The sequence below is a fragment of the Heloderma suspectum genome, chromosome 12, assembly GCF_057233095.1.
Source record: "Heloderma suspectum isolate Gila_16-S chromosome 12, 16-S_ref, whole genome shotgun sequence".
Classification (NCBI taxonomy): domain Eukaryota; kingdom Metazoa; phylum Chordata; class Lepidosauria; order Squamata; family Helodermatidae; genus Heloderma; species Heloderma suspectum.
In genome coordinates this window covers 37,530,040-37,553,450 of record NC_139469.1, presented here as the reverse complement: position 1 = coordinate 37,553,450, position 23,411 = coordinate 37,530,040, and the positions used below count along the sequence as shown (strand labels likewise).

General features: G+C 44.8%; 1 protein-coding gene across 1 annotated transcript in view; it reads right to left on the bottom strand.

Annotated features, from left to right (window-relative positions):
* Positions 1-23,411, bottom strand: part of PDPK1 (3-phosphoinositide dependent protein kinase 1) — a 72,625-nt gene that overhangs the window by 37,464 nt on the left and 11,750 nt on the right. The window contains exons 2-8 of the mRNA XM_084819157.1: positions 9,372-9,626; positions 8,500-8,542; positions 8,164-8,301; positions 7,706-7,850; positions 5,653-5,750; positions 5,101-5,176; positions 3,987-4,055 (exon numbers count right to left, since the gene is read on the bottom strand). Coding sequence (XP_084675283.1) covers positions 3,987-4,055; positions 5,101-5,176; positions 5,653-5,750; positions 7,706-7,850; positions 8,164-8,301; positions 8,500-8,542; positions 9,372-9,626 — 824 coding nt within the window. The remainder of the gene's footprint in view (positions 1-3,986; positions 4,056-5,100; positions 5,177-5,652; positions 5,751-7,705; positions 7,851-8,163; positions 8,302-8,499; positions 8,543-9,371; positions 9,627-23,411) is intronic.

Here is a 23,411-nt window from a genome sequence, read left to right as displayed (position 1 = left end):
CATATGCCTGTGGATCTCAAGCTGCAATCCTGCCCCTTCAGCCTGTATTTCGCCTTTGCCAGGGAGGTCATAGACCCTCCTTTGGGAGAAGACTGAGCTAAAGTAGGAATTGAGCACCTCTGCCTTTTCTTTGTCATCTGTTATCGTTTTGCCATCCTTATTTAATAGCTGAACCACCATTTCTTTCCTCTGCCTTTTACTATGCACGTAGCTGAAGAAAACCTTTTTGTTGCTGTTAGCATCCCTCGCTAACCTCAGCTAATTTTTCAGCTTTCGCCTTCCTGACGCCATCCCTGCAATTCTGTGCTACCTGCCTGTACTCTTCCTTTATTGCTTGGCCTTCTCTCCACTTCCTATATGTGCCCATTTATTTATTGATTGATTGATTGATTGATTGATTGATTGCATTTATACCCCGCCTTTCTCCCTCTCGCAAGGAACTCAAGGCGGCTTACATTATCCTCCTTTTGTTTTCAGGTCATCCCTAAGCTTTTTGTGAAGCCACATTGGCTTCTTCTGTTGTCTTCCACCTTTTCTTCTTGTTGGAATTGTTTGTAATTGTGCCTTGAGAATTTCCTTTTTTAAAAGCCCCCATCCATCTTGGCGAGAAAACCCCACTTTTCTCGTTAGCATCGCTAGCCATGGGACCTTGCTTATCATTGTTCTGAGTTTATTAAAATCTGCTTTCCTGAAATCCAGGGTACGCGTTTGACTACCCTCGGCTTTTGCTTCCCTTAGAACCAAGAACTCAAGTACAACATGGTCGCTTTCCCCCAGAGTTCCTGTAACTGCTATTTTATCCACTAAGTCATCTCTGTTGGTTAGGATCAAGTCAAGGATAGCCAATCCTCTAGTTCCTTCCTCTTCTTTCTGTAGGAGGAAGTTATCCACCACACAAGTCAGGAATTTCCTGGAGGGGCCATGTTTTGCAGAATTGGTCTCCCAACAAATATCGGGGAAATTGAAGTCCCCCATTACTACTACATCATGCTTCCTTAAAACATTGGCTATTTGCTTTTCAAAAGTTTCATCCTCGTCTTCTCCTTGGTTGGGTGGCCAGCAGTAGACTCTGACCACCAGGTTCCTTTTATTCTTTGCTCCATTTATTTTGATCCAGATGCTCTCAACTGGGCCACCAAGCTCATCCTCCTGTATTTCTGTGCAGAGATATGTATTTTTCACATACAGTGCAACCCCACCTCCCTTTCTGTTCCTCCTGTTCTTTTTGAACAAGTAATGTCCTTCAATTGCTGTATTCCAGTCATGAGAGTCATCCCACCAAGTCTCAGTTATACCTATCAAGTTGTAATTTCCCTCCTGTATTAAGAGTTCAAGTTCGTTCTGTTTGTTTCCCATACTCTGGGCATTAGTACATAGACATCGAAGACCATGTGCTTCATAGTCTGGCTTTCTTCCTACATGTGTCTGAAGACTATTATTGGGCTCTATGTGTCCTCCGAAGAATGTGTCCTCCGAAGGAGACGCTCCCTCCTGGGACCCCGCTATGTCATCCAGAGATGGAATGGATGGTGGGACGGATGAGTATCTCAAAATGGTAAAGCCTCTATGGAGGGCAAGACCATTCTGAACTCCTCTCCCAGTCACCCTGGGGAGTTCTAGACCTCTCCCTACAGTGGGATTTGAAATGGTGGTCACCATAGGGGGAACAAAGTAGCCCAGACTGAAAATGCTGTCCTCAGTCCTGAGGAGATGGGAGACAGTGACCTGAGGCTTCCTGCCTTATAGGTGACTGATGATCCCTGGATGGAGAAAACTCTCAGTCCTGAGGGACTGGTGGTGGAGGGGAAAGTTCCAAGATTTTACCTTCAGACACCATAGACACTGGCTCGGTGATGGGAGCAGTCCGTACTGGCGACACTACACAAATTGGTGAATCCAGCAGGGAAGGAGGTGCTGGAAGCTTCGGTTTAGAAGCTTTTTCAGCCACCTTCTTTTTCTTCTGCTTTTTAAGGACATTCAATCCTAACTTTGGAATCTTTGCCTTTTTAGAGATTTTTCTCATGACTGAGAGATTTCTCATGACTGAGAGATCAGCCCATTTGACAGAAGTCATCAGGCGAGGGAACATCGACTTGGACGAAGACATAGTCGCCCCTGCTTTGTCCACTATAGAAGATCCCACAGTGTGTTTGGATCCGTAGCCAGTAACACCCCTCTCCACAGCTCTGCCTTAAGCCTATCCAGTCTGTTTTTCTGTGCCTGTTTAGTAAACGATTGGCACAAGGAACAGGCGTCGGGTAAATGGCCCTTAAAGGTGCCTTTGCAGCCATAAGCAACACCGCAGCTGCGGTAAGCCATAGGACAGACAAACAACGGAGGATTTTTTTCCGGAAGACGACAAGACAGGGGAAGACAACAAGAATAAAACAAACAAGTCCTCAGCAACAGCAAAAAGACACTGCAATTCTCTTTTCTACTCAGAGGAAGCTCCAAACAAGACTATCCGGTCGAAAGAGAACTGAGGGAAAAGGCAGGAACCCGCAGGGACATGCATAGCGGGGGAAAGTTCCTCCCAAAAACGTTCCTCAGCTATAGAAGGTTTCCAAATGAGGCTCAGCGCAGGCGCAGAGCCCATTTGTGTGATGCGCAGAGACCATGAAGAAGAACTTTTGTCTATTGGACAGTGCAACATCTCTTTAATAAGAGATTGCCTAATTTGGATAATTGCTAGCAGTGGAATACAGCTACTTTTAAATGCATTTTTGGCAATGACCTGTAGTTGTTTCTTGGGGCGGGGGGAGTTATTACACAGATAAATGTTGTACAGGAACAGTAATTCACTGATGTACATGCTCTTTTAAATTATTTATCTGCCTCCTGGAAACTAACAAATGGTCAGCATAAATGGATTTTCAGCACCCCTTTGACAGCTAAAAGACTGATATTTCAACATTGGAAGGATTAACACTCCCCACCTATTCTGCAATGGATTGAGGACTTACAATGTTTTCAATATTCAAACGGGTACTTATTTGGACATTTGGTCCGCTTTTGTTGAAGACCCTTGCACTCCTCTCCCCATTAGATTTTCCTGCCATGGAATCCTATTTATCATTGTTCTAAGTTTATTAAAATCCGCTTTCCTGACATCCATGGTAGACGTTTGGCTACACTCGGCTTTAGTTTTCCTTAAAATCAAGAACTGAAGGATTATGTGGTCACTTTCCCCAAAAGTTATTGTGATGTTCACCTCATTAACTAACTCATCCCTATAGGTCAATATTAAGTCAATGATGGTCGATCCACTCATTCCTTCCTCTACCCTCTGAAGGAGAAAGTTGTCTAGAAGGCAAGATAGGAATTTCCTGGAGAGACCATGCTTGGCAGAGTTTGCCCCCCAACATATATCAGGGTAATTAAAGTTCCCCATTACTACTACTTCATGCTTCCCTGACGTATCTGCAATTTGCTTTTGGAAAGTATCATCCACATCTACTCTTTGGTTGGGTGTCGATAGCAGGCTTCAACCACAGCATCATTTTTATTTCTTCCTCCATTTATTTTAACCCAGGCGCTTTCAACAGGGCCACCATGTTCATTCTTTTGAATGCCTGTGCATGTGTGTACATTTCTAGCACACCATTGCACTCCTCCCCCATTTCTGTGGCTTCTGTTCTTTTTGAACAAGTTATATTCCTCCACTGCTATGTACCACTCATGGGAATCATCCCACCAAGCCTCAGTTATACCTATTAAGTCATATTTACTTACTTGAATCAAGAGTTCAAACTCATCCTATTTCCCATATTCTGAGCATTACTATAAAGACATTGAAAGCCATGAACTTTATGTTTCAATGACCTTGAAACAAACGGTTCCTCCGGCCCACTTTACATCATGCAAGGAGGCTGCCAGTGGGGCAGAAACTGTACATTGCTAAGCACATTCTTCAGTCAACTGACCTATTAACTGTTCACCATGGTAGATATCTAGAAACTGAGAACTTAGTGTACTCCAAGTCTTACCCAGCTCTGAACGGTGGTAATCCTGCTACAAGCTGGTATATGATGCAGCCAAGAGCCCACAGATCAGAACTTCATCATCAAGCAGGTAAAAGGAGGAAACAAAACACAAGAGTTAGCATGGTATAAGTCCCTTGTTGGCATATCTGACTTCAACCTCAGCTAGTTCAGGCACCAGCAACAAAACCCACACGCAGAGAATGTTCCATTTCAGCAGAGCTGCAAACCCTCAAAGGAGTGTCAGACTAATGCAATTGGCATGCCTGGCAAAGCAACCTCAAGAAAGGCAATGGACAACTATGGCCTCCTGAGGACCTGATAGAGAAGCTGCTGCTGTGTGCACTTCCTGAACCAGATTTACCTCTTTCCTCATCTTACAAGGCTTCCAAAGGAAGAACGGAAACAGCACAAAACAGGCTTCAGTAAGACCCCAATGAAGCCAGAAGACCCCAAGAGACTCATTATTTAAAGAATAGAGCAGCTGTGCAATTGAAGTCTGTGCCATTTTTAAAAGGATATTAGTGGGTTGCAGTAAGCTTTCCAATTCTCTTTAGAGTACAGGCCAACTAAATTAATAAGAGAGTAAAACAAGTATTTAGCTGTAACACTGGATTTTAATATTTGTATTTTATTTTTATCTGCTGGTCATTTACTTTGTGTTTTGAACTTTTACATTATCGATGTTTTATTGATTATTAGAAGCCACTTGGAGAACATTTTACCCATAAAGGCAGCAAATAACATTAAATTAAAAGGATTAAAAATAAGAGTACCGACCTTCAGGAAAATTATATGTGCCAACGCTTATAGTCTCTTGCCTGAGCACAACTTAGGTATTGTTGGTATGTTATATTTAACAAGTAAAGCCCAACTGCTAATAAGCTCTCAATATTTCAGATAAGCTAAAGGAGAAAACAAATCCCAAGTGCTGTTTTCACATGTGGGTCAAACAATGGGTAAAACATTTCAGTGGAGATCATGCAAGAGATACTGTAAAGAGCTTTGAGAATGAAAGCTCTTTACAGATGTCCTATTAGCTTAAGAGCTCCTATCCATTTGCCTTAATGAGCTGTGTAACTCGCATATAAGCCTCTGCAAGGCAACATACGCATCTCACCTTTTGCAGGCAGACTTCTCTGTTAACAGCTCTGGAGATACATACTGTGCTGTTCCAACAAAGGAGTTTGCCCGTGCTGAAAGAAAGAAACTAAGAGGTAACTAAGCCTTTGGGTCATTAAAAAAATATGGTTTCAAGGCCCTCATTCAGACTTGCGTGTTTGTTTGAAAACAGTACACTGCTTCTTGTTGTACAATTCAAATTCCAACAGCTTTTATTAGCCATTTTTGTAGATATCAGATATCACAGTGACTACTGTTTTGCAAGCACCCCTCCTCCAACCCAAAGTACAACTCCTATTTCAAGCCATTATACCCCCCACAGGCCTCACTCTGGGCATATCTGAGCTGCCCCAATTTAGGAAACCCCACAGCTTAGATAAGTCTTCCATGCTACTGGGTTGAGTATAACAGTTTTACCTTTACTCAGTAAGAATTTAGAAGACAGTTTGCAAAACCAATTGAGACTTATCTGATACTGTAACCAGCTTTAAGTAACATGACACTGCACAAAGCTAGCCATTCACAGGATAAGATATGAAATTGCACACACCTTGTTTAGTATCTGCAGACAATATTTTTGCTGTCCCAAAGTCTGTAATCTGAATGTGCATATCTTCATTTAGCAAGATGTTCTCTGGCTTAAGGTCCCTGTAAAAGGTACACTTGATATAGACCAGGCCTGCACAACATAACAGCTGCACGCGCGCCCCCCCCCTGCCATTTTGTGCCCCACTGAGAAACTTAAAATTGTCCGTGTAATGCCCTTGCCTTTGGAAAGCTGGTGGAGGGCCTGCATTAGAGTGACAGCAACATTCTATGCAATTAAAAATGCATTAACTTCAGGGAGAGTGAATGAGATTCAGCTAGAGCATGTTGAGAGAGTTAGATTGAGTGAGGGTGAGTGAACAGAATTAGAATCTGTGAAAAGAGAAAAGGAAGGAATCTCATTAGTGATGAGATAACATCTGTTTAATATGTTTTTATAATAATTCCCATACACTTTGATAACTACTGCCTCTGCCTCTTCCGGCAAGTCTGAAGTACATTTCTGTCAGTTCTCCTACCTCTGAGCCCTTCCCCTCTCTCTCGTGTCATGCTGGCCATGGGGGAGCCACTAGCCTTGCCCTTTCCAGAAACTGGAGCAACACTGAAGGGGAGGAAAAGCTGCAGCCTTGGCTCCTCCCAATCGGCCTGGTGCTTCTCATGCGATTCGAGTGGTGTGGGAAGGAGTCTTGCTGAGCATGCCCCACACACCCAGCCTCACATCAGGAGTGGAAATGGGAAAATGGCTGCGTTGCTCCATCCGCAGTGCTCCATCTCTCCTTGGATGCAGAGGCACAGAGTGGAGCTGGTGCCAGTATTCCAGCCACACTGCACGTCTGAGACTCCCTTGAAATGGGAACTGCTGGGAGAGTGAAAGCCTTCTCTGCTGCTATGTCTATCAAACTCCATGAGACCAGGAGATGCATTGGGAGGACACACAACAGGAATAGAGCAAAAGACAACTGAAGAAAAGGAAAACAGAGGAGGAGGAAAAAAATGAAAGGAGGTAACAGCAGAGAGTACTCTATGGAAGAGGGAGAAAAAATGGGGGTAACGTGAGAAAAAGGTAGAGAGCATCCTGTGGGGTAAAGAGAGAAGGGCGAGTTAACAGTGGAGGCTGAGAGGGACCTGTAGTGGGGCGCATAGAGAAAGAGGGGCTTCACAGGGAATGGACTAAGAGAGAAAACAATTAACATGAAATGTGGGAACACTCTTTTGCTAGAATGAAGTGCTGAAGCCCTCTTGATTTAATCAAATTGTGAAGATTGTCTGTCCCTGTTTAAACACACAATCTCAAATGATAATCTACTATAGTTCAGGCCAGAGTACCAAAGGAGTCTCTGTGGCTTCAAGGATGAACAATACTATACAAACTCAGCTTTTCCAGCTGTCAGTCATGCACTCCAGAACACCAACAACATATACAGGTAGGGAAAAGAATGAAAGCTGGATCTTGCGGGGGATTTTTCCTGTTCTGTCTTTTGCTGTGGGAAGACATAGGAGGGGGAAGAGGAACTAAACACACTCAGCTGGCACCCCAGCAAGGTGGGATTCTCCCTCCTGCAAAATGCAAGAGCAGAGGTGGCGAAGCCAGCCCCACTATTTTTGCTCCTCTCTGCTAGCTGCATTTGTATTCCAAGGCTGCCAATGCTCTTGTGCCAAATGGAACTTGTGTAGCCAACGTTCGGGATAAGTGTGACGAACAGATGGAGGCAAAGAAGCCAGTGCATATTTACAGTGGTTTCAAAGATGACCGAGAAGTTGGGCTTCCACTTTAAGAAAACCCACCTCAAAAGTGCTGATTGCAAAACTAACGTATCACAAGTTCTAGTGAAGAACAGAGCTAGGAGCATCAGTGCCTCAGAGAAGGAAGTTAGCAAGTCTCACAGAGCTCACCATAATGAAAATCTCAACAACTGCATATAAAGGCTTCTAGTGATCTTTCCCAAGGTATTGCTTTCTGGGAAACCTTTTGAGCTTTGAGTAACCTGAAGAAAGACATTAGGGAACCAACAAATAGTGACTGACAGAAATAAAGTAATTCTACTTCATTACGTTACCTGTGAATAATTCCCTTTCCATGCAAGTACTCTAATGCAGCTACAATTTCAGCGGTATAAAACCTCGTGCATGTCTCATCAAATGAGCCAATTTTGCGGATGTATTTTAGAAGCTCTCCGTTTTTGGCATAGCTAAGGCCAAAATCTGTATGCTGAAGTTAAGAATTATTTCTAGACAGTGTAGCACAAATACACATTTGGAGCAATGCTAAAGGAATGGCTATGCTGTTGAAATGCAACAGCACTCTGCATCTAGCCATGGATGTTTAGCTTAGACCCCCAACAGCATTTACTAGCATTTTGCAAACTCATGCCCTAGTTAAGAATTCTGGTACAACAAATTCAACAATTATGAAAATATAATTGTTAGCACATTAAAGAAACACACAGCTCCATTTTTGCCAGCATTTCTTATTCCAGGAAGTGTTACAATGAATCATTTTTACTCTAAAGGATACAGAGCTTTTCATCATCCTGAAACGCGAAGTAGAGTTCGACAAAGAAAGGGTGATGCAGACGGGACATGACGTCTCTCTCTCTGGTCACATAGGGCACCTTGTTCTCCTTTATGATGTGACGCTTCTCCAGAATTTTAACTTTTAAAAGGACAAATAAGTTACAATACACTCGGAACCTAAACAAAAAAGTTGCAAACCCACCTGCTTGGCTAAGAAGCTGCCTAGGGATCAGCCATGTGCAGCAGGTTCCCAGCAGAGTAGCAGTTCTAACCCTACACTTCCTTTGGCAGGAGATCTATCTAAAATCCACACCCTAACAAAGAAAGTGTTACTCACTGGCATATTCTCTGGAGGAAGTCAATTCTCTGGCCAAGACGACCTGTTTAAGGGGAAGGTCACATTTTGAGCATGACAGCCACTAAGCTCCAAGAAGGGGCTTTATCCCACTGAGAAGGTAAATATCCTCTCAACCCCTGAAGAAAGCACACGTATAAGCCTCCACATGCCTATATTAGTCCAGGGCCAGGAGAGCTGACAAGGGAACCAGACTGATGGGAGACTTGCCATGGCTGCCTAACGAGGACTGCCAACTCTAGCATGGGAAGGCACAAAAGCAACACAAGGATGCAGAGGGAGGCGGGCAGTTCAGCCAGCTGCAGCCTCAGCCCTGAAGAAACCATTGCTCCCACCACATCATCCTGCTCAGCCCCAGCAGGCAAGCCGACCCCACACATTCACAGTATTCCCCAAGGACAAAGTACAGAAGGGGACCTAAAGGTACCTCAGATGCGTTATGTGGTGGGGGCCTGCGGGGAAACAGCTATCAGAAGCAACGGGGCATCGCTGTGAAAAGAAAACCTGCCAAAAGAATGTGTGCTGAAAAACAGGTTCAATGAGAACAGAGGGGAGGTGGCACCTTTTCATAATAAAAACCTAATACAAGACTGCAGAGGCCAAAATAAGATGAAAAGCACCACATCAATCAGTAGAGGAGAAAATAATTTATCTGGGCTCCTGAACGGAACCAGGAGGGACCTTCGCCTCTGAGAATGAGAGAGCAAGCTGGTAGGCAAAGTCCTTTCATTAAAGCAAGCTCAGCAGGGTGGGGGGAGAGGAGGGGACAGTGTATTAGCATTGCTCACACACACACTGGCCACTTGCCTGGCTTGCAACACTCTCAAAACCAGGCAGTTGCTGTGGATACTCACAGTTGAGAAAGATCCTTCACCCAGAATCTTCCCAAACTTAAAGTCGTCTGGGCGTTTCTTTCGAGGCTGCGAAGGTTGCTGCAAAGAGTTTGCATTTGCCCTTGACTCAGCTGTGGTGGTCTCCATGTTCAGTCCCTGCCTGCCGCCACACGTGGCAGCAACAGGTGAAGGACTGGAATCCGCCTGGTTCCTCACCATGGATGGAGATGGGCAGGAACATAAAACCACACTGGACTGGATTGGAACAGCATCATACTGAAGGGAAGAGGAAATGCACGTGGTAATGCAGCTTTCAATCAGTCTGTCACTTTCCCCTTGCACAAGATGGAAATATGCTGGACCACAGAGCCTGTTTCACAAGAACGTCACAGCTGGAAGCACCTTGAGGCCATCTGCATGTATGCCACATTGCAGGCGCCTGCTGCAGTCCACTGATCAAGTATGTGCAGCATACACATGAATGGCGTATCACAGCATTTCTCATAGCCTGGCTGTCAAGTGCTCGAATCAGGGCTACCCTGACTGCTCCACACCTAATTTTAGAATATTAAAAACTGGGAGCTACAATAAAATGTTGCCATGTATCCTCCCGCTTCACAGGAGTGCTTCTGTTCAGGCACCAGCCAGCCATTCCTTCCCAGCAGGGCATTCCTCTGCACTCCAGCCCCATTTTATGTTTCTTTTCCAATAGACACTCAGCATCCTGCGACTACTGAGAAAGTGCAGTCTGCATTGAGCTGGGGCGGGGGGTGAGGTGGTGCAGAGACTTGGGTTCCTTAAAAAAAAAAAAGGAACACTTCGGCAACCTTCAGGGTTTCCCCAGTGCCTCCCTCTTCTTTCTCAGCAGCTCCATTTTGGCTCCAATCCAGTCAGCATTCGCCACTTGCGTTCAGTATTAAAGGGCACAAGAACTTTTCAGCATCCTCAGCAGTTAACTAAACCATGGAGTGCTAGCTACGCAGGACAGTGTCCAAGGCAGTGAGCCATGGTCTCCAGCTAGAGCAGATGGGAAGGCAAGTGGAACACTGCAAGGCCAGAAAATGCATGGCTCAGATATGGCTCAGGCTGGTGGCTCAAGTTCAGTGACAGAAAATGGGAAGAATCAAAACCCAGCTGCCAGCTTTCCTCTCACATCATATTCAAGCGTTGACAGGCTATCACCACACATGAGGTAGTCAAGTGTGCCACGAGGATGTAAAGCAGACAACTTGCAGGTCAACTGTCCTTTGCCATGAATTGAATGACTAATCCAGTAGTTTGGCTCAGATTGCTCTACCTCTAGGAAGCAGGCCAGTTAAATTAGAAGAGGATAAATACTCAGAACAGTTGACAGGGAGGGCACTCACACAGAGGACACATCTGACTTGGATTCCTGCATTGAGCAGGGGTTGGACTCGATGGTCTTACAGGCCCCTTCCAACCCTACTATTCTATGATTCTATGATTAGAGTCATACCTCCAAACCATATAAAAATCAGCTGCAAATGCATGACATATGGGTAAAGTGACAGAAAAGAAAAGAGTTAAGGAGCATACAAGAGGCAAGACTTCCTTTTTAAACTGTGGAAGTCCTGCACAAAGGGGCGGGGGAAAGAGAGACATGAATACCACAAAGAAATGTAAGTTTATAAAACAGCAAAGCAGGAGCCATTAAACAAACATAAAAACTTTCCTTAAATACATCAGGTGGGAAATCAGCTAGAGAGGACCAGAAGATGACAGAGTCCTCCTGCAACACCACCCACCAAAGGGACCACAAGATAGAAATTGCAGAGAAACTAAAAATGAATAGGAGAGAAGCCAAAATTAAGAGCTATCCCTCACCCCACCCCCAAAGGGCAAATTTGGCCTGGTGCACCAACTAAAATTGATCTCTGTCTTGGCTAACATAAGGGAGGAGGACTATGTTTTTCTTCCATCCTGCTCTCTGCCTTATAAATGGCCTGGTGATACAGATTAATGCTACAGAGGTTCAAATCACGGCTGGTGTTTATATTTTCAAAGGGAGAGCAATCTTTTGCACCTAATATGGTCTAATGAAATTAAGGCTACCTAATGCCTCCTTTCCCCTTCATGGATCACTGCTTTGTTGTGGTGAAGGGGCTTGCGTAACTCAGTGAAGCCATAAGCTATGCCATGCAGGGCCACCCAAGACGGACAGGTCATGGCAGAGAGTTCTGACAAAATGTGGTCCACTGGAGAAGGAAATGGCAACCCACTCCAGTATTCTTGCGAAGAAAACCCCATGGAATGTATCACAAGGCTAAAAGATATGACACCGGAAGATTAGCCCCTCAGGTCGGAAGGTGTCCAATATACTACTGGGGAAGAGCAGAGGGCATTTCCAAGTAGCGCCAGAAAGAGTGAAGCGGCTGGGCCAAACCCGAAAGGACACTCAGCTGTGGATGTGTCTGGTGGTGAAAAGAAAATCCGATGCTGTAAAGAACAATATTGTTTAGGAACCTGGAATGTCAGATCAATGAATCAAGGTAACCTGGAGGTGGTCAAACATGAGATGGCAAGATCGAACATCAACATCTTGGGAATCAGCACACTAAAATGGACAAGCATGGGCAAATTTAATTCAGGTGACCATTATATCTACTACTGTGGGCAAGAATCCCTTAGAAGAAATGGAGTGGCACTCATAGTCAATAAAAGGGTGGGAAAAGCAGCACTGGGGTACAATCTCAAAAACGATAGAATGATCTCAGTACAAATCCAAGGCAAACCATTCCACATCACAGTAATTCAAGTCTATGCCCCAACCACTGATGCCGAAGAAGCTGAGGTTGATCGGTTCTATGAAGACCTACAACACCTTCTAGAACTAACACCAAAAAAAGATGTCCTCTTCATCATAAGGGATTGGAATGCTAAAGTGGGAAGTCAAGAAATCACCGGGATAACAGGCAAGCATGGCCTTGGTGTACAAAATGAAGCAGGACAAAGGCTAATAGAGTTTTGTCAAGAGAACACGCTGATCATAGCAAACACTCTTTTCCAAAAGCACAGGAGACAACTCTACACATGGCCATCACCAGATGGTCAATATCGAAATCAGATTGATTATGTCCTTTGCAGCCAAAGATGGAGAAGCTCCATACAGTCAGTCAAAACAAGACCTGGAGCTGACTGTGGCTCAGATCATGAGCTTCTTGTTGCAAAATTTCGGCTTAAATTGAAGAATGTAGGGAAAACCACTAAACCATTCAGGTACGACCTAAATCATATCCCTTATGAATATACAGTGGAGGTGAGGAATAGATTTCAGGGATTAGACCTGATAGACAGAGTGCCTGAGGAACTATGGACGGAGGTCCGTCACATTGTTCAGGAGGCAGCAACTCAAGCCATCCCAAAGAAAAAGAAATGCAAGAAAGCAAAGTGGCTATCTGAGGAGGCTTTACAAGTAGCTGAGAAAAGAAGGGAAGTGAAAAGCAAGGGAGAAAGGGGAAGATCTATCCAACTGAATGCAGAGTTCCAGAGAATAGCAAGGAGAGACAAGAAGGCCTTCTTCAATGAACAATGCAAAGAAATTGAGGAAAACAATAGAATGGGAAAGACTAGCGATCTTTTCAAGAAAATGGGAGATCTCAAGGGAACGTTTAGTGCAAAGACGGGCATGATAAAGGACAAAGAGGGGAGGGACCTAACAGAAGCAGATGAGATTAAGAAGAGGTGGAAAGAATACACAGAAGAACTATACAGGAAAGATCTGAATGTCCCTGATAGCCATGAGAGTGCGGTCAGTAAACTTGAGCCGGACATCCTAGAGAGTGAAGTCAAGTGGGCCTTAGGAAGCATTACTAACAACAAAGCTAGCGGAGATGACAGTCTTCCAGCTGAGCTATTTAAAATCCTAAAAGATGATGCTCAATATGCCAACACATTTGGAACACTCAACAGTGGCCACAAGACTGGAAATGGTCAGTTTACATTCCAATTCCAAAGAAGGGCAATGCCAAAGAGTGTTCAAACTACCATACAATTGCGCTCATTTCACATGCCAGCAAGGTGATGCTCAAAATCCTACAAGCTAGGCTTCAGCAGTATGTGAACCCAGAACTACCGGAAGTACAAGCTGGGTTCCGAAGAGGCAGAGGAACTAGAGATCAAATCGCCAACATTTGCTGGATCATGGAGAAAGCAAGAGAATTCCAGAAAAACGTCTGTTTCTGCTTCACTGACTACGCTAAAGCCTTTGATTGTGTGGATCACAACAAACTGTGGCAAATTCTGAAAGAGATGGGAGTACCAGGCCACCTTACCTGTCTCCTGAGAAACCTGTACGAGGGTCAAGAAGTAAAAGTAAGAACCGGACATGGAACAACCGATTGGTTCAAAATTGAGAAAGGAGTACGACAAGGCTGCATATTGTCGCCCTGCTTATTTAACTTATATGCAGAGTACATCATGAGAAACGCTGGGTTGGATGAATCACAGGTCGGAATTAAGATTGCCGGGAGAATTATTAACAACCTCAGATACGCAGACGATACCAGCCTAATGGCAGAAAGCGAAGAGGATCTCAAGAGCCTCTTGTTGAGGGTGAAAGTGGAGAGTGCAAAAGCTGGTTTGAAACTCAACATTAAAAAAGCTAAGGTCATGGCATCTGGCCCTATCACTTCCTGGCATATAGAAGGGGAAGACATGGAAGCAGTGACGGATTTTATTTTCTTGGGCTCCAAGATCACCGCAGACGGTGACTGTAGCCATGAAAGTAAAAGACGCTTGCTCCTTGGGAGGAAAGCTATGGCAAACCTAGACAGCATAGTAAGAAGCAGAGACATCACCTTGCTGACAAAGGTCCACATAATCAAAGCTATGGTTTTCCCAGTAGTAACGTATGGCTGTGAGAGCTGGACTATAAGGAAGGCTGAGCTCCGAAGAATTGATGCTTTCGAACTGTGGTGCTGGAGGAGACTCTTACGAGTGCCCTGGACTGCAAGGAGGTCAAATCAGTCCATCCTAAAGGAAATCAACCCTGACTGCTCATTGGAAGGACAGATACTGAAGCTGAAATATTTTGGCCACCAAATGTGAAGAGAAAAGTCACTGGAAAAGACCCTGATGCTGGGAAAGACTGAAGGCAAAAGGAGAAGGGGACGGCAGAGGATGAGATGGCTAGATGCAATGAATAGGAACTTGAGCACACTCCGGGAGAGAGCAGAGGACAGGAAGGCCTGGCGTGCTATGGTCCATGGGGTCACAAAGAGTCGGACACGACTGAACAACTGAACAAATGCCTCCTTTACTCCACCTTAAGGCAAATTGCAAGCTGGTATTTTTCATCTTCACCAACTACTGTTTATTATTTGCTTAACATCCAGAGTGAAGAATAAAAAGTTTGTTCACCACTCTATGATGTTTTAGATGATCCTAATAGTTACTATGCTATTGTAGCTTTTGTATTTTTTCTAGTGCCAAATACAGCAATCTGTAATTTGTCCAGTTTAAAGAAACAAAGTAGGAATAAATTGACAGTTTTTGCAGTGGAGCCCGCCCCCCCTCCGATCAGCACTGGGACTCCCGCTCACAGATTATCTGTAGCTGGGATGAGTAGGGAGGCCACATTTGTGGATGACAACAATTTATTCAGGATGGTGGAACCCAAGCAGTCACTGTAAAAAGCTCCAGAAGGACTTCTCCAAGCTGGGTGAATGGGGCAACAAAATGGCAAGAGAGGTTCAATGTAAGCAAGTGTAAAGTGATGGAAATTGGGAGGAGGGTGGAATCCCAGTTTCACAGAGATGTATGGCAGAAACCGTTCTTTTTAAAATTTTCCTGGATTTTTCTCATCGACCAGTGGGCTTTTTTAAAAATGCATTGTTTCAAAAAATTAATTCATAACAAAATTAATAAATAGAATACAACTCAAATTGGGCAACTGGAGTGGATACAATACCCACCAAATCTAAATCAAATGCTAGAAAGTGAACCTTCTCAGGTTATTCTCTACAAAGCATACATATTTATGTCCACAGATCTTCAAGCTCACTAAAATTAGTAAGTTCAGTACTAAAATATAAATAATTGATTGTACCATTGTACAATCAGATTGTACCCTGAAATCCTGATTGAAATAAATAAAACATACAACATTCTAACATATACAATTAATAATACTTAAAAGCTTTTAAGCTTTGCATTTGTTTGAATATAACACCTAAACTACACTAAGGGAGCAATCCCATGGCACTAGACACTTAGATGGCCATAACATTTTTCGGTTTATGGGTAACGAGGTCAGAGCCAGGGCTCCAAGCTCGGTTCCCAGAAACCACACTCCCCACCCCCTCCCCCTTGTAGCCGGCACGGTTCTTCCCCATCTCTGCAACAGAGCAGAGAGGGCAAAAAGTGGGCAATCACAGGGGAGGGGAGGAGACTGCAGAAACCACTTTACGGGGCTTCCTATGTGCCATGCAGCTGCAGCCTCCCCCTCCCGTTCCAAAATCTCATGTCTAGCTGAAAATGCAGAGCAGCAGGAGAATGAAGGAGAGGATCCCCTGCATGCTCCAGCCACCCTCATTGGAGCCCAGGACAGCATATGTTTCTCCCCAGCGCTACCACCACCACTTCAACTTATCCTCAAAACAACTCCGTGAAGCAGGTCACGCTCAAGAACATGTGTCTGGCCAAGGAAACCCAGGGACTTCTGTGGCCTGAGTGGTATTTGTGCCCAGGCCTGCCTAGTCCGAACCCAACTCTCTTATAATACCACTCTGATGTTGTTCCCTGACTAGAGACAACATTTAGAATTTAAGACAACGTATTTATATATTGTTACCCAGCCTTTACCCAGCCTGTTACCCAGATCCCTTCATGGATCACTGCCTTGTTGTGGCGAAGGGGCTTGCGTAACTCAGTGAAGCCATAAGCTATGCCGTGCAGGGCCACCCAAGACGGACAGGTCATGGCAGAGGGTTCTGACAAAATGTGGTCCACTGGAGAAGGAAATGGCAACCCACTCCAGTATTCTTGCCAAGAAAACCCCATGGAACGTATCACAAGGCTAAAAGATATGACGCCGGAAGATGAGCCCCTCAGGTCGGAAGGTGTCCAATATGCTACTGGGGAAGAGCAGAGGGTATTTCCAAGTAGCGCCAGAAAGAGTGAAGCGGCTGGGCCAAACCCGAAAGGACACTCAGCTGTGGATGTGTCTGGCGGTGAAAAGAAAATCCGATGCTGTAAAGAACAATATTGCTTAGGAACCTGGAATGTCAGATCAATGAATCAAGGTAAGCTGGAGGTGGTCAAACATGAGATGGTAAGATTGAACATCGACATCTTGGGAATCAGCGAACTAAAATGGACAGGCATGGGCGAATTTAATTCAGGTGACCATCATATCTACTACTGTGGGCAAGAATCCCTTAGAAGAAATGGAGTAGCACTCATAGTCAACAAAAGGGTGGGAAAAGCAGTACTGGGGTACAATCTTAAAAATGATAGAATGATCTCAGTACGAATCCAAGGCAAACCATTCAACATCACAGTAATTCAAGTCTATGCCCCAACCACTGAGGCCGAAGAAGCTGAGGTTGATCGGTTCTATGAAGACCTACAACACCTTCTAGAACTAACACCAAAAAAAGATGTCCTCTTCATCATAGGGGATTGGAATGCTAAAGTAGGAAGTCAAGAAATCACCGGGATAACAGGCAGGCATGGCCTTGGTGTACAAAATGAAGCAGGACAAAAGCTAATAGAGTTTTGCCAAGAGAACATGCTGATCATAGCAAACACTCTTTTCCAACAGCACAAGAGGCGACTCTACACATGGACGTCACCAGATGGTCAATATAGAAATCAGATTGATTATGTCCTTTGCAGCCAAAGATGGAGAAGCTCCATACAGTCAGTAAAAACAAGACCTGGAGCTGACTGTGGCTCAGATCATGAGCTGCTTCTTGCAAAATTTCGGCTTAAATTGAAGAACGTCGGGAAAACCACTAAACCATTCAGGTATGACCTCAGTCATATCCCTTCTGAATATACAGTGGAGGTGAGGAATAGATTTCAGGGATTAGACCTGACAGACAGAGTGCCTGAGGAACTATGGACGGAGGTCCGTAACATTGTTCAGGAGGCAGCAACAAAATCCGTCCCAAAGAAAAAGAAATGCAAGAAAGCCAAGTGGCTGTCTGAGGAGGCTTTACAAGTAGCTGAGGAAAGAAGGGAAGCGAAAAGCAAGGGAGAAAGGGGAAGATATACCCAACTGAATGCAGAGTTCCAGAGAATAGCAAGGAGAGACAAGAAGGCCTTCTTAAATGAACAATGCAAAGAAATCGAGGAAAACAACAGAATGGGAAAGACTAGAGATCTCTTCAAGAAAATTGGAGATCTCAAGGGAACGTTTTGTGCAAAGACGGGCATGATAAAGGACAAAGAAGGCAGGGACCTAACAGAAGCAGATGAGATTAAGAAGAGGTGGCAAGAATACACAGAAGAACTATACAGGAAAGATCTGAATGTCCCTGATAGCCATGATAGTGCGGTCACTGAACTTGAGCCGGACATCCTAGAGAGTGAAGTCAAGTGGGCCTTAGGAAGCATTAGTAACAACAAAGCTAGCGGAGATGACGGTATTTCAGCCGAGCTATTTAAAATCCTAAAAGATGATGCTGTTAAAGTGCTGCATTCAATATGCCAACAAATCTGGAACACTCAACAGTGGCCACAAGACTGGAAAAGGTCAGTTTACATTCCAATTCCAAAGAAGGGCAACGCCAAAGAGTGTTCAAACTACCGCACAATTGCGCTCATTTCACATGCCAGCAAGGTGATGCTCAAAATCCTACAAGCTAGGCTTCAGCAGTATGCGAACCGAGAACTACCGGAAGTACAAGCTGGGTTTCGAAGAGGCAGAGGAACTAGAGATCAAATCGCCAACATTCGCTGCATCATGGAGAAAGCAAGAGAATTCCAGAAAAACGTCTATTTCTGCTTCATTGACTACGCTAAAGCCTTTGATTGTGTGGATCACAACAAACTGTGGCAAATTCTGAAAGTGATGGGAGTACCAGACCACCTTACCCGTCTCCTGAGAAACCTGTACGAGGGTCAAGAAGCAACAGTAAAAACCAGACATGGAACAACCGAGTGGTTCAAAATTGGGAAAGGAGTACGACAAGGCTGCATATTGTCACCCTGCTTATTTAACTTATATGCAGAGTACATCATGAGAAATGCCGGGTTGGATGAATCACAGGTCGGAATTAAGATTGCCGGGAGAATTATCAACAACCTCCGATATGCAGACGATACCACCCTAATGGCAGAAAGCGAAGAGGATCTCAAGAGCCTCTTGTTGAGGGTGAAAGAGGAGAGTGCAAAAGCTGGTTTGAAACTCAACATTAAAAAAACTAAGATCATGTCATCTGGCCCTATCACTTCCTGGCATATAGAAGGGGAAGAAATGGAAGCAGTGACAGATTTTACTTTCTTGGGCTCCAAGATCACCGCAGACGGTGACTGTAGCCATGAAATTAAAAGACGCTTGCTCCTTGGGAGGAAAGCTATGGCCAACCTAGACAGCATAGTAAGAAGCAGAGACATCACCTTGCCGACAAAGGTCCGTCTAATCAAAGCTATGGTTTTCCCAGTAGTAATGTATGGCTGTGAGAGCTGGACTATAAGGAAGGCTGAGCGCCGAAGAATTGATGCTTTCGAACTGTGGTGCTGGAGAAGACTCTTACGAGTCCCCTGGACTGCAAGGAGGTCAAATCAGTCCATCCTAAAGGAAATCAACCCTGAGTGCTCATTGGAAGGACAGATAATGAAGCTGAAGCTCCAATATTTTGGCCACCTAATGCGAAGAGAAAACTCCCTGGAAAAGACCCTGATGCTGGGAAAGACTGAAGGCAAAAGGAGAAGGGGACGGCAGAGGATGAGATGGCTAGATAGCATCACTGATGCAATGAATATGAACTTGAGCACGCTCCGGGAGAGAGCGCAGGACAGGAAGGCCTGGCGTGCTATGGTCCATGGGGTCACGAAGAGTCGGACACGACTGAACGACTGAACAACAACAACAACAACAACACCCAGCCTTTACTCCACCCAAAATGATTTCTAAAAACAATGTAATAAGAACACTTATATAAAAACACAAGAGATGAAAAATGTCTGGAAATAACGCAGCCATAGGGAAAAATATTTTTTAATCCTCTCTGTAAGATTCCTAGCAGTTATTTCTTTCATTCCTTATTAAAATTATTGATCTAAAGTATATTTTACTGACAGACATTTATGCTCATTTCCCAACTTGTGAGTTAAGTCACCATTGTGTATTCTTGACAGCTTGGGCTTTGTTCTATAGAGTCCTGTGTTTCTGATGCTGTAGCTGTAATTTAATGTAGTTCTAATCTATTCGGACAATAATTACGAATTTACTAATGGAGTTTACTTTTAAACATTTTAAAATATGATAGTTTTATGTTCAAACTAAGTTTAACATAAAATAACTTTAGGAACAGAAAGACTGCTTTATGCTCCTAAAGCAGCCCTCCCAACCTGGTGCCCTCCAGATGTTTTGGACTACAGTGCCCAGCATTCCTGACCATTGGCCATGCTGACTGAAGCTGAAGGGAACAGAATGTCTGGAGGGCACTAGGTTGGGGAAAGCTGTCTAAAAGCAACAAAATTACTTTAGATCTGTAAAGAGCGCTTTTAAAAAGTGTTGCTTATTTTTCCATAATTTCCCATTTTTCTGGGGGGGAAGTTTTTCCATGGCTCAAGATTTCCAGAAATTTTATATCTCTATTCCTGACTAACCAAGAAACATCTCAGGGTCATGGTAGGACATCACCCATTATGACAGCAGTTAAGGCAAAAACCATGTTAAAAATAAGAGAAGGTGTCATGATGCTGTTACATAGATCAATGGTGTGATCACATTTGGAATAACGTATGTTTCTGGGCACCCCATCTCAAAAAACAGTGCATCATAAATATGGAAAAGCTGCAGAGAAGGGCAACTAAAATGATCAAGGGCTTATTTTGTTTTATGCTTTTTACTCAAAGGTGGAGGGGGAAGATGATGGGGGTGGGGGACATGGTAGAATTTTGTAAAATTATGGAACCACCATGCACAGAAAGCAGCATACCTCCAAGTGCCCAACCATGGGGCAGCCATCGCCACGATGCCCAGCTTGTGAGCCTCCTGGGTCATCTGGCTTGCCAGAATGGAAACTGAAGGCAAAATGTCCAAGGCAGCCATTCTTAAGAACAAGAAACTTTGAAGGGGGGGCAGGGGGGGTGTTGCCTAGTCGGCAAGACTTGGATCTCTTACAACGCAGTTCTATGCACACTTGCTTAGGAGAAACCCCCATTGAACCCAAGCAGACTTCTACAGGATTGTGTAGTTAGCATCCTGGATAAAAAAAAAAAAAACAGGCAGCGCAATTTGCAATGACCACCAATCTGTCCTACTGTAGATATCTCTTCAATGCCCCTTCTCCAGTGTAATTAACTCCAGTGTAACTCCACTGGAGTTAATATACAATTACAAGTCAAGGTCCCAAGATCTATGAAAGATGGAGTACACCTTGAAGGTACACCTCTGGAAGAACAAGGAGGACATTCGTCCCTTTGTGTCTGGGGATGTCACTGAAAGAGACACAAGAGGAAGCCACAGGAACAAGATAGATCTTACAGGTTCAAAAGGTTCCCACTCAAGGCCTAATGTTGCTACATCCCTGAATGAACCACAACACAGGAGACAGGGACAGTTCACCTGGCTCACAAAGACACTAGTCACAGCTATTGTTCAATTCCAGAAGTAGAGGCTTTAAGTAGCTCAGCCTGGTAGCCCAGAGAAAGTTTTTAAAAATGCTTCCAGATCTCATATACAGGGGAAAGCACAAGGGAAAGAAGCAGTGGTGAGGATCTTGTTGAAAAAACAAAATCTACATCATATGGTTTTGGGTAAGTACCACCCTGTGTCAAATTTGCCATTCTTGGGCAAGGTGCTGGAGCATGTGGTGGCCTCACAACGCCGAGCAGTGGTGTATGATACTGATTACTTAGACACATTCCAATCAGGTTCCAGACCTAGTTATGGGACAGAAACAGGTTTGGTTGCCCTGGTTGATGAGGGGAGTGCAACCATGTTGGTTCTTGTGGAGCCCTCAGCAGTTTTCAATACCACTGACCATGATATCCTTCTGGATCATTTATCAGGGTTTATTTATTTATTTATTTTATTAAATTTCTGAATCGCCCATCTGACCGGCCACCCAGCCACTCTGGGCAATGTATGTCAATACAAACAGTTTTAAAACAATAAATTTTTACAGTAAAACATCGTATTTCTAGAACTACCCTAACCCACCCCAAAAACCTGCCTGAACTACCACGTTTTTAATGCGTGTTGGAAGCTCATTAAAGAGGGGGCATGGCGGAGTTCCCTAGGGAGGCAGTTCCACAGAGTGGGGGCCACCACAGAGAAGGCCCTCTCCTTCGTCCTCACCAACCTAGCTGTCCTGGTTGATGGGACAGAGAGAAGGCCATCTGAGGCTGATCTTGTTGAGCGGCCTGTCTGGTGTTGCTGGAGGCACTCCTTGAGATAGGCTGGGCCAGAACCATATAGGGTTTTAAAGGTCAAAACCAACACCTTGAATTTGGCCCGGAAAACAGCTGGTAACCAGTGCAACTCCTTCAGCACCGGAGTGATGTGATCACGCCAGCGACTGCCCCTTTAATCAGGCGAGCCACAACGTTCTGTACCAGCTGCAGCTTCCGAACCGTCTTCAAGGGTAACCTCAAGTAAAGCGCATTACAGTAGTCTAAACGAGAGGAGACCTGGGCATGTACTACCGATGGGAGCAGATGGTCGGGAAGGTAGGGGCGCAGCCGCCGTATCAGATGGAGTTGGTACAGCGCTGTCCGGCTCGCAGCTGACACCTGAGTCTCCATGGACAGCTGGGAGTCTAAAATGACCCCTAGGCTGCACACCTGGTCTTTCAAGGGCTGTACCCCATTCAACACCAGGTCAACACCCCCCAACCTCCTCTTGTCTCCCACCAAAAGTACCTCGGTCTTGTCAGGGTTCAGCTTCAACTTATTCCTCCCCATCCAGCCACTCACCGTCTCCAGACATTTGGACAGGGATTCTACAGCCAAACTTGGTGAAGATTTAAAGGAGAGGTAGAGCTGCGTGTCATCCGCATATTCATGATACCACACCCCAAACCTCCTGATGACAGCCCCCAGCAGCTTCACATAGATGTTAAATAGCATCAGGGAGAGGATGGAACCCTGTGGCACCCCACAAGTGAGCGGCCATGGGTCCAAAACCTCCTCTCCCAGTGCTACCCTCTTGTACCTGCTGGAGAGGAAGGACCGGAACCACCGCAATACAGTGTCTCCAGTGCCCAACCCCTCCAGGTGGTCCAGAAGGATACTGTGGTCAACAGTATCAAAAGGAAGAAAAAGAAAAAACAAGGAAGGAGCATTAGCTCCTATCCAAAACCCTCCTCATATCATCCACCAAGGCGACCAAGGCCATTTCTGTCCCATACCCAGGCCTGAAGCCCGACTGAAATGGATCTAGATAATCAGCTTCTTCCAAGTGTGCCTTCAACTACATCACCACCACCTGCTCAAACACCTTGCCCAAAAATGGCAGATTTGAGACTGGGAGAAAATTGTTCAGAACTTGGGAATCCAAGGAGGGCTTCTTTAAGAGTGGTCTTATCACTGCCTCCCTGAGAGCTGATGGCATCACTCCCTCCTCAAGGGAGGCGTTCACCACCGCCTTGATCCCCTCACCCAGCCTCTCTCTGCAGCTCATAATGAGCCAAGATGGGCAAGGATCAAATAAGCAGGTGGTCGGCCTTACAGATGAAAGCACCTTGTGCACTTCATCAGGAGGAAGAAGCTGGAACCGATCCCACAAAACCGGTGTGCCACAGACCGCCTCCTGCTCACTAACTGTATCCACAGCGCATGGAATAACACTCCTAATCCGATCAATTTTATCCGCAAAGTGCCTTGCCGAGGCCTTACAGGAGGCCTTAGAATGCTCCAGTGGTT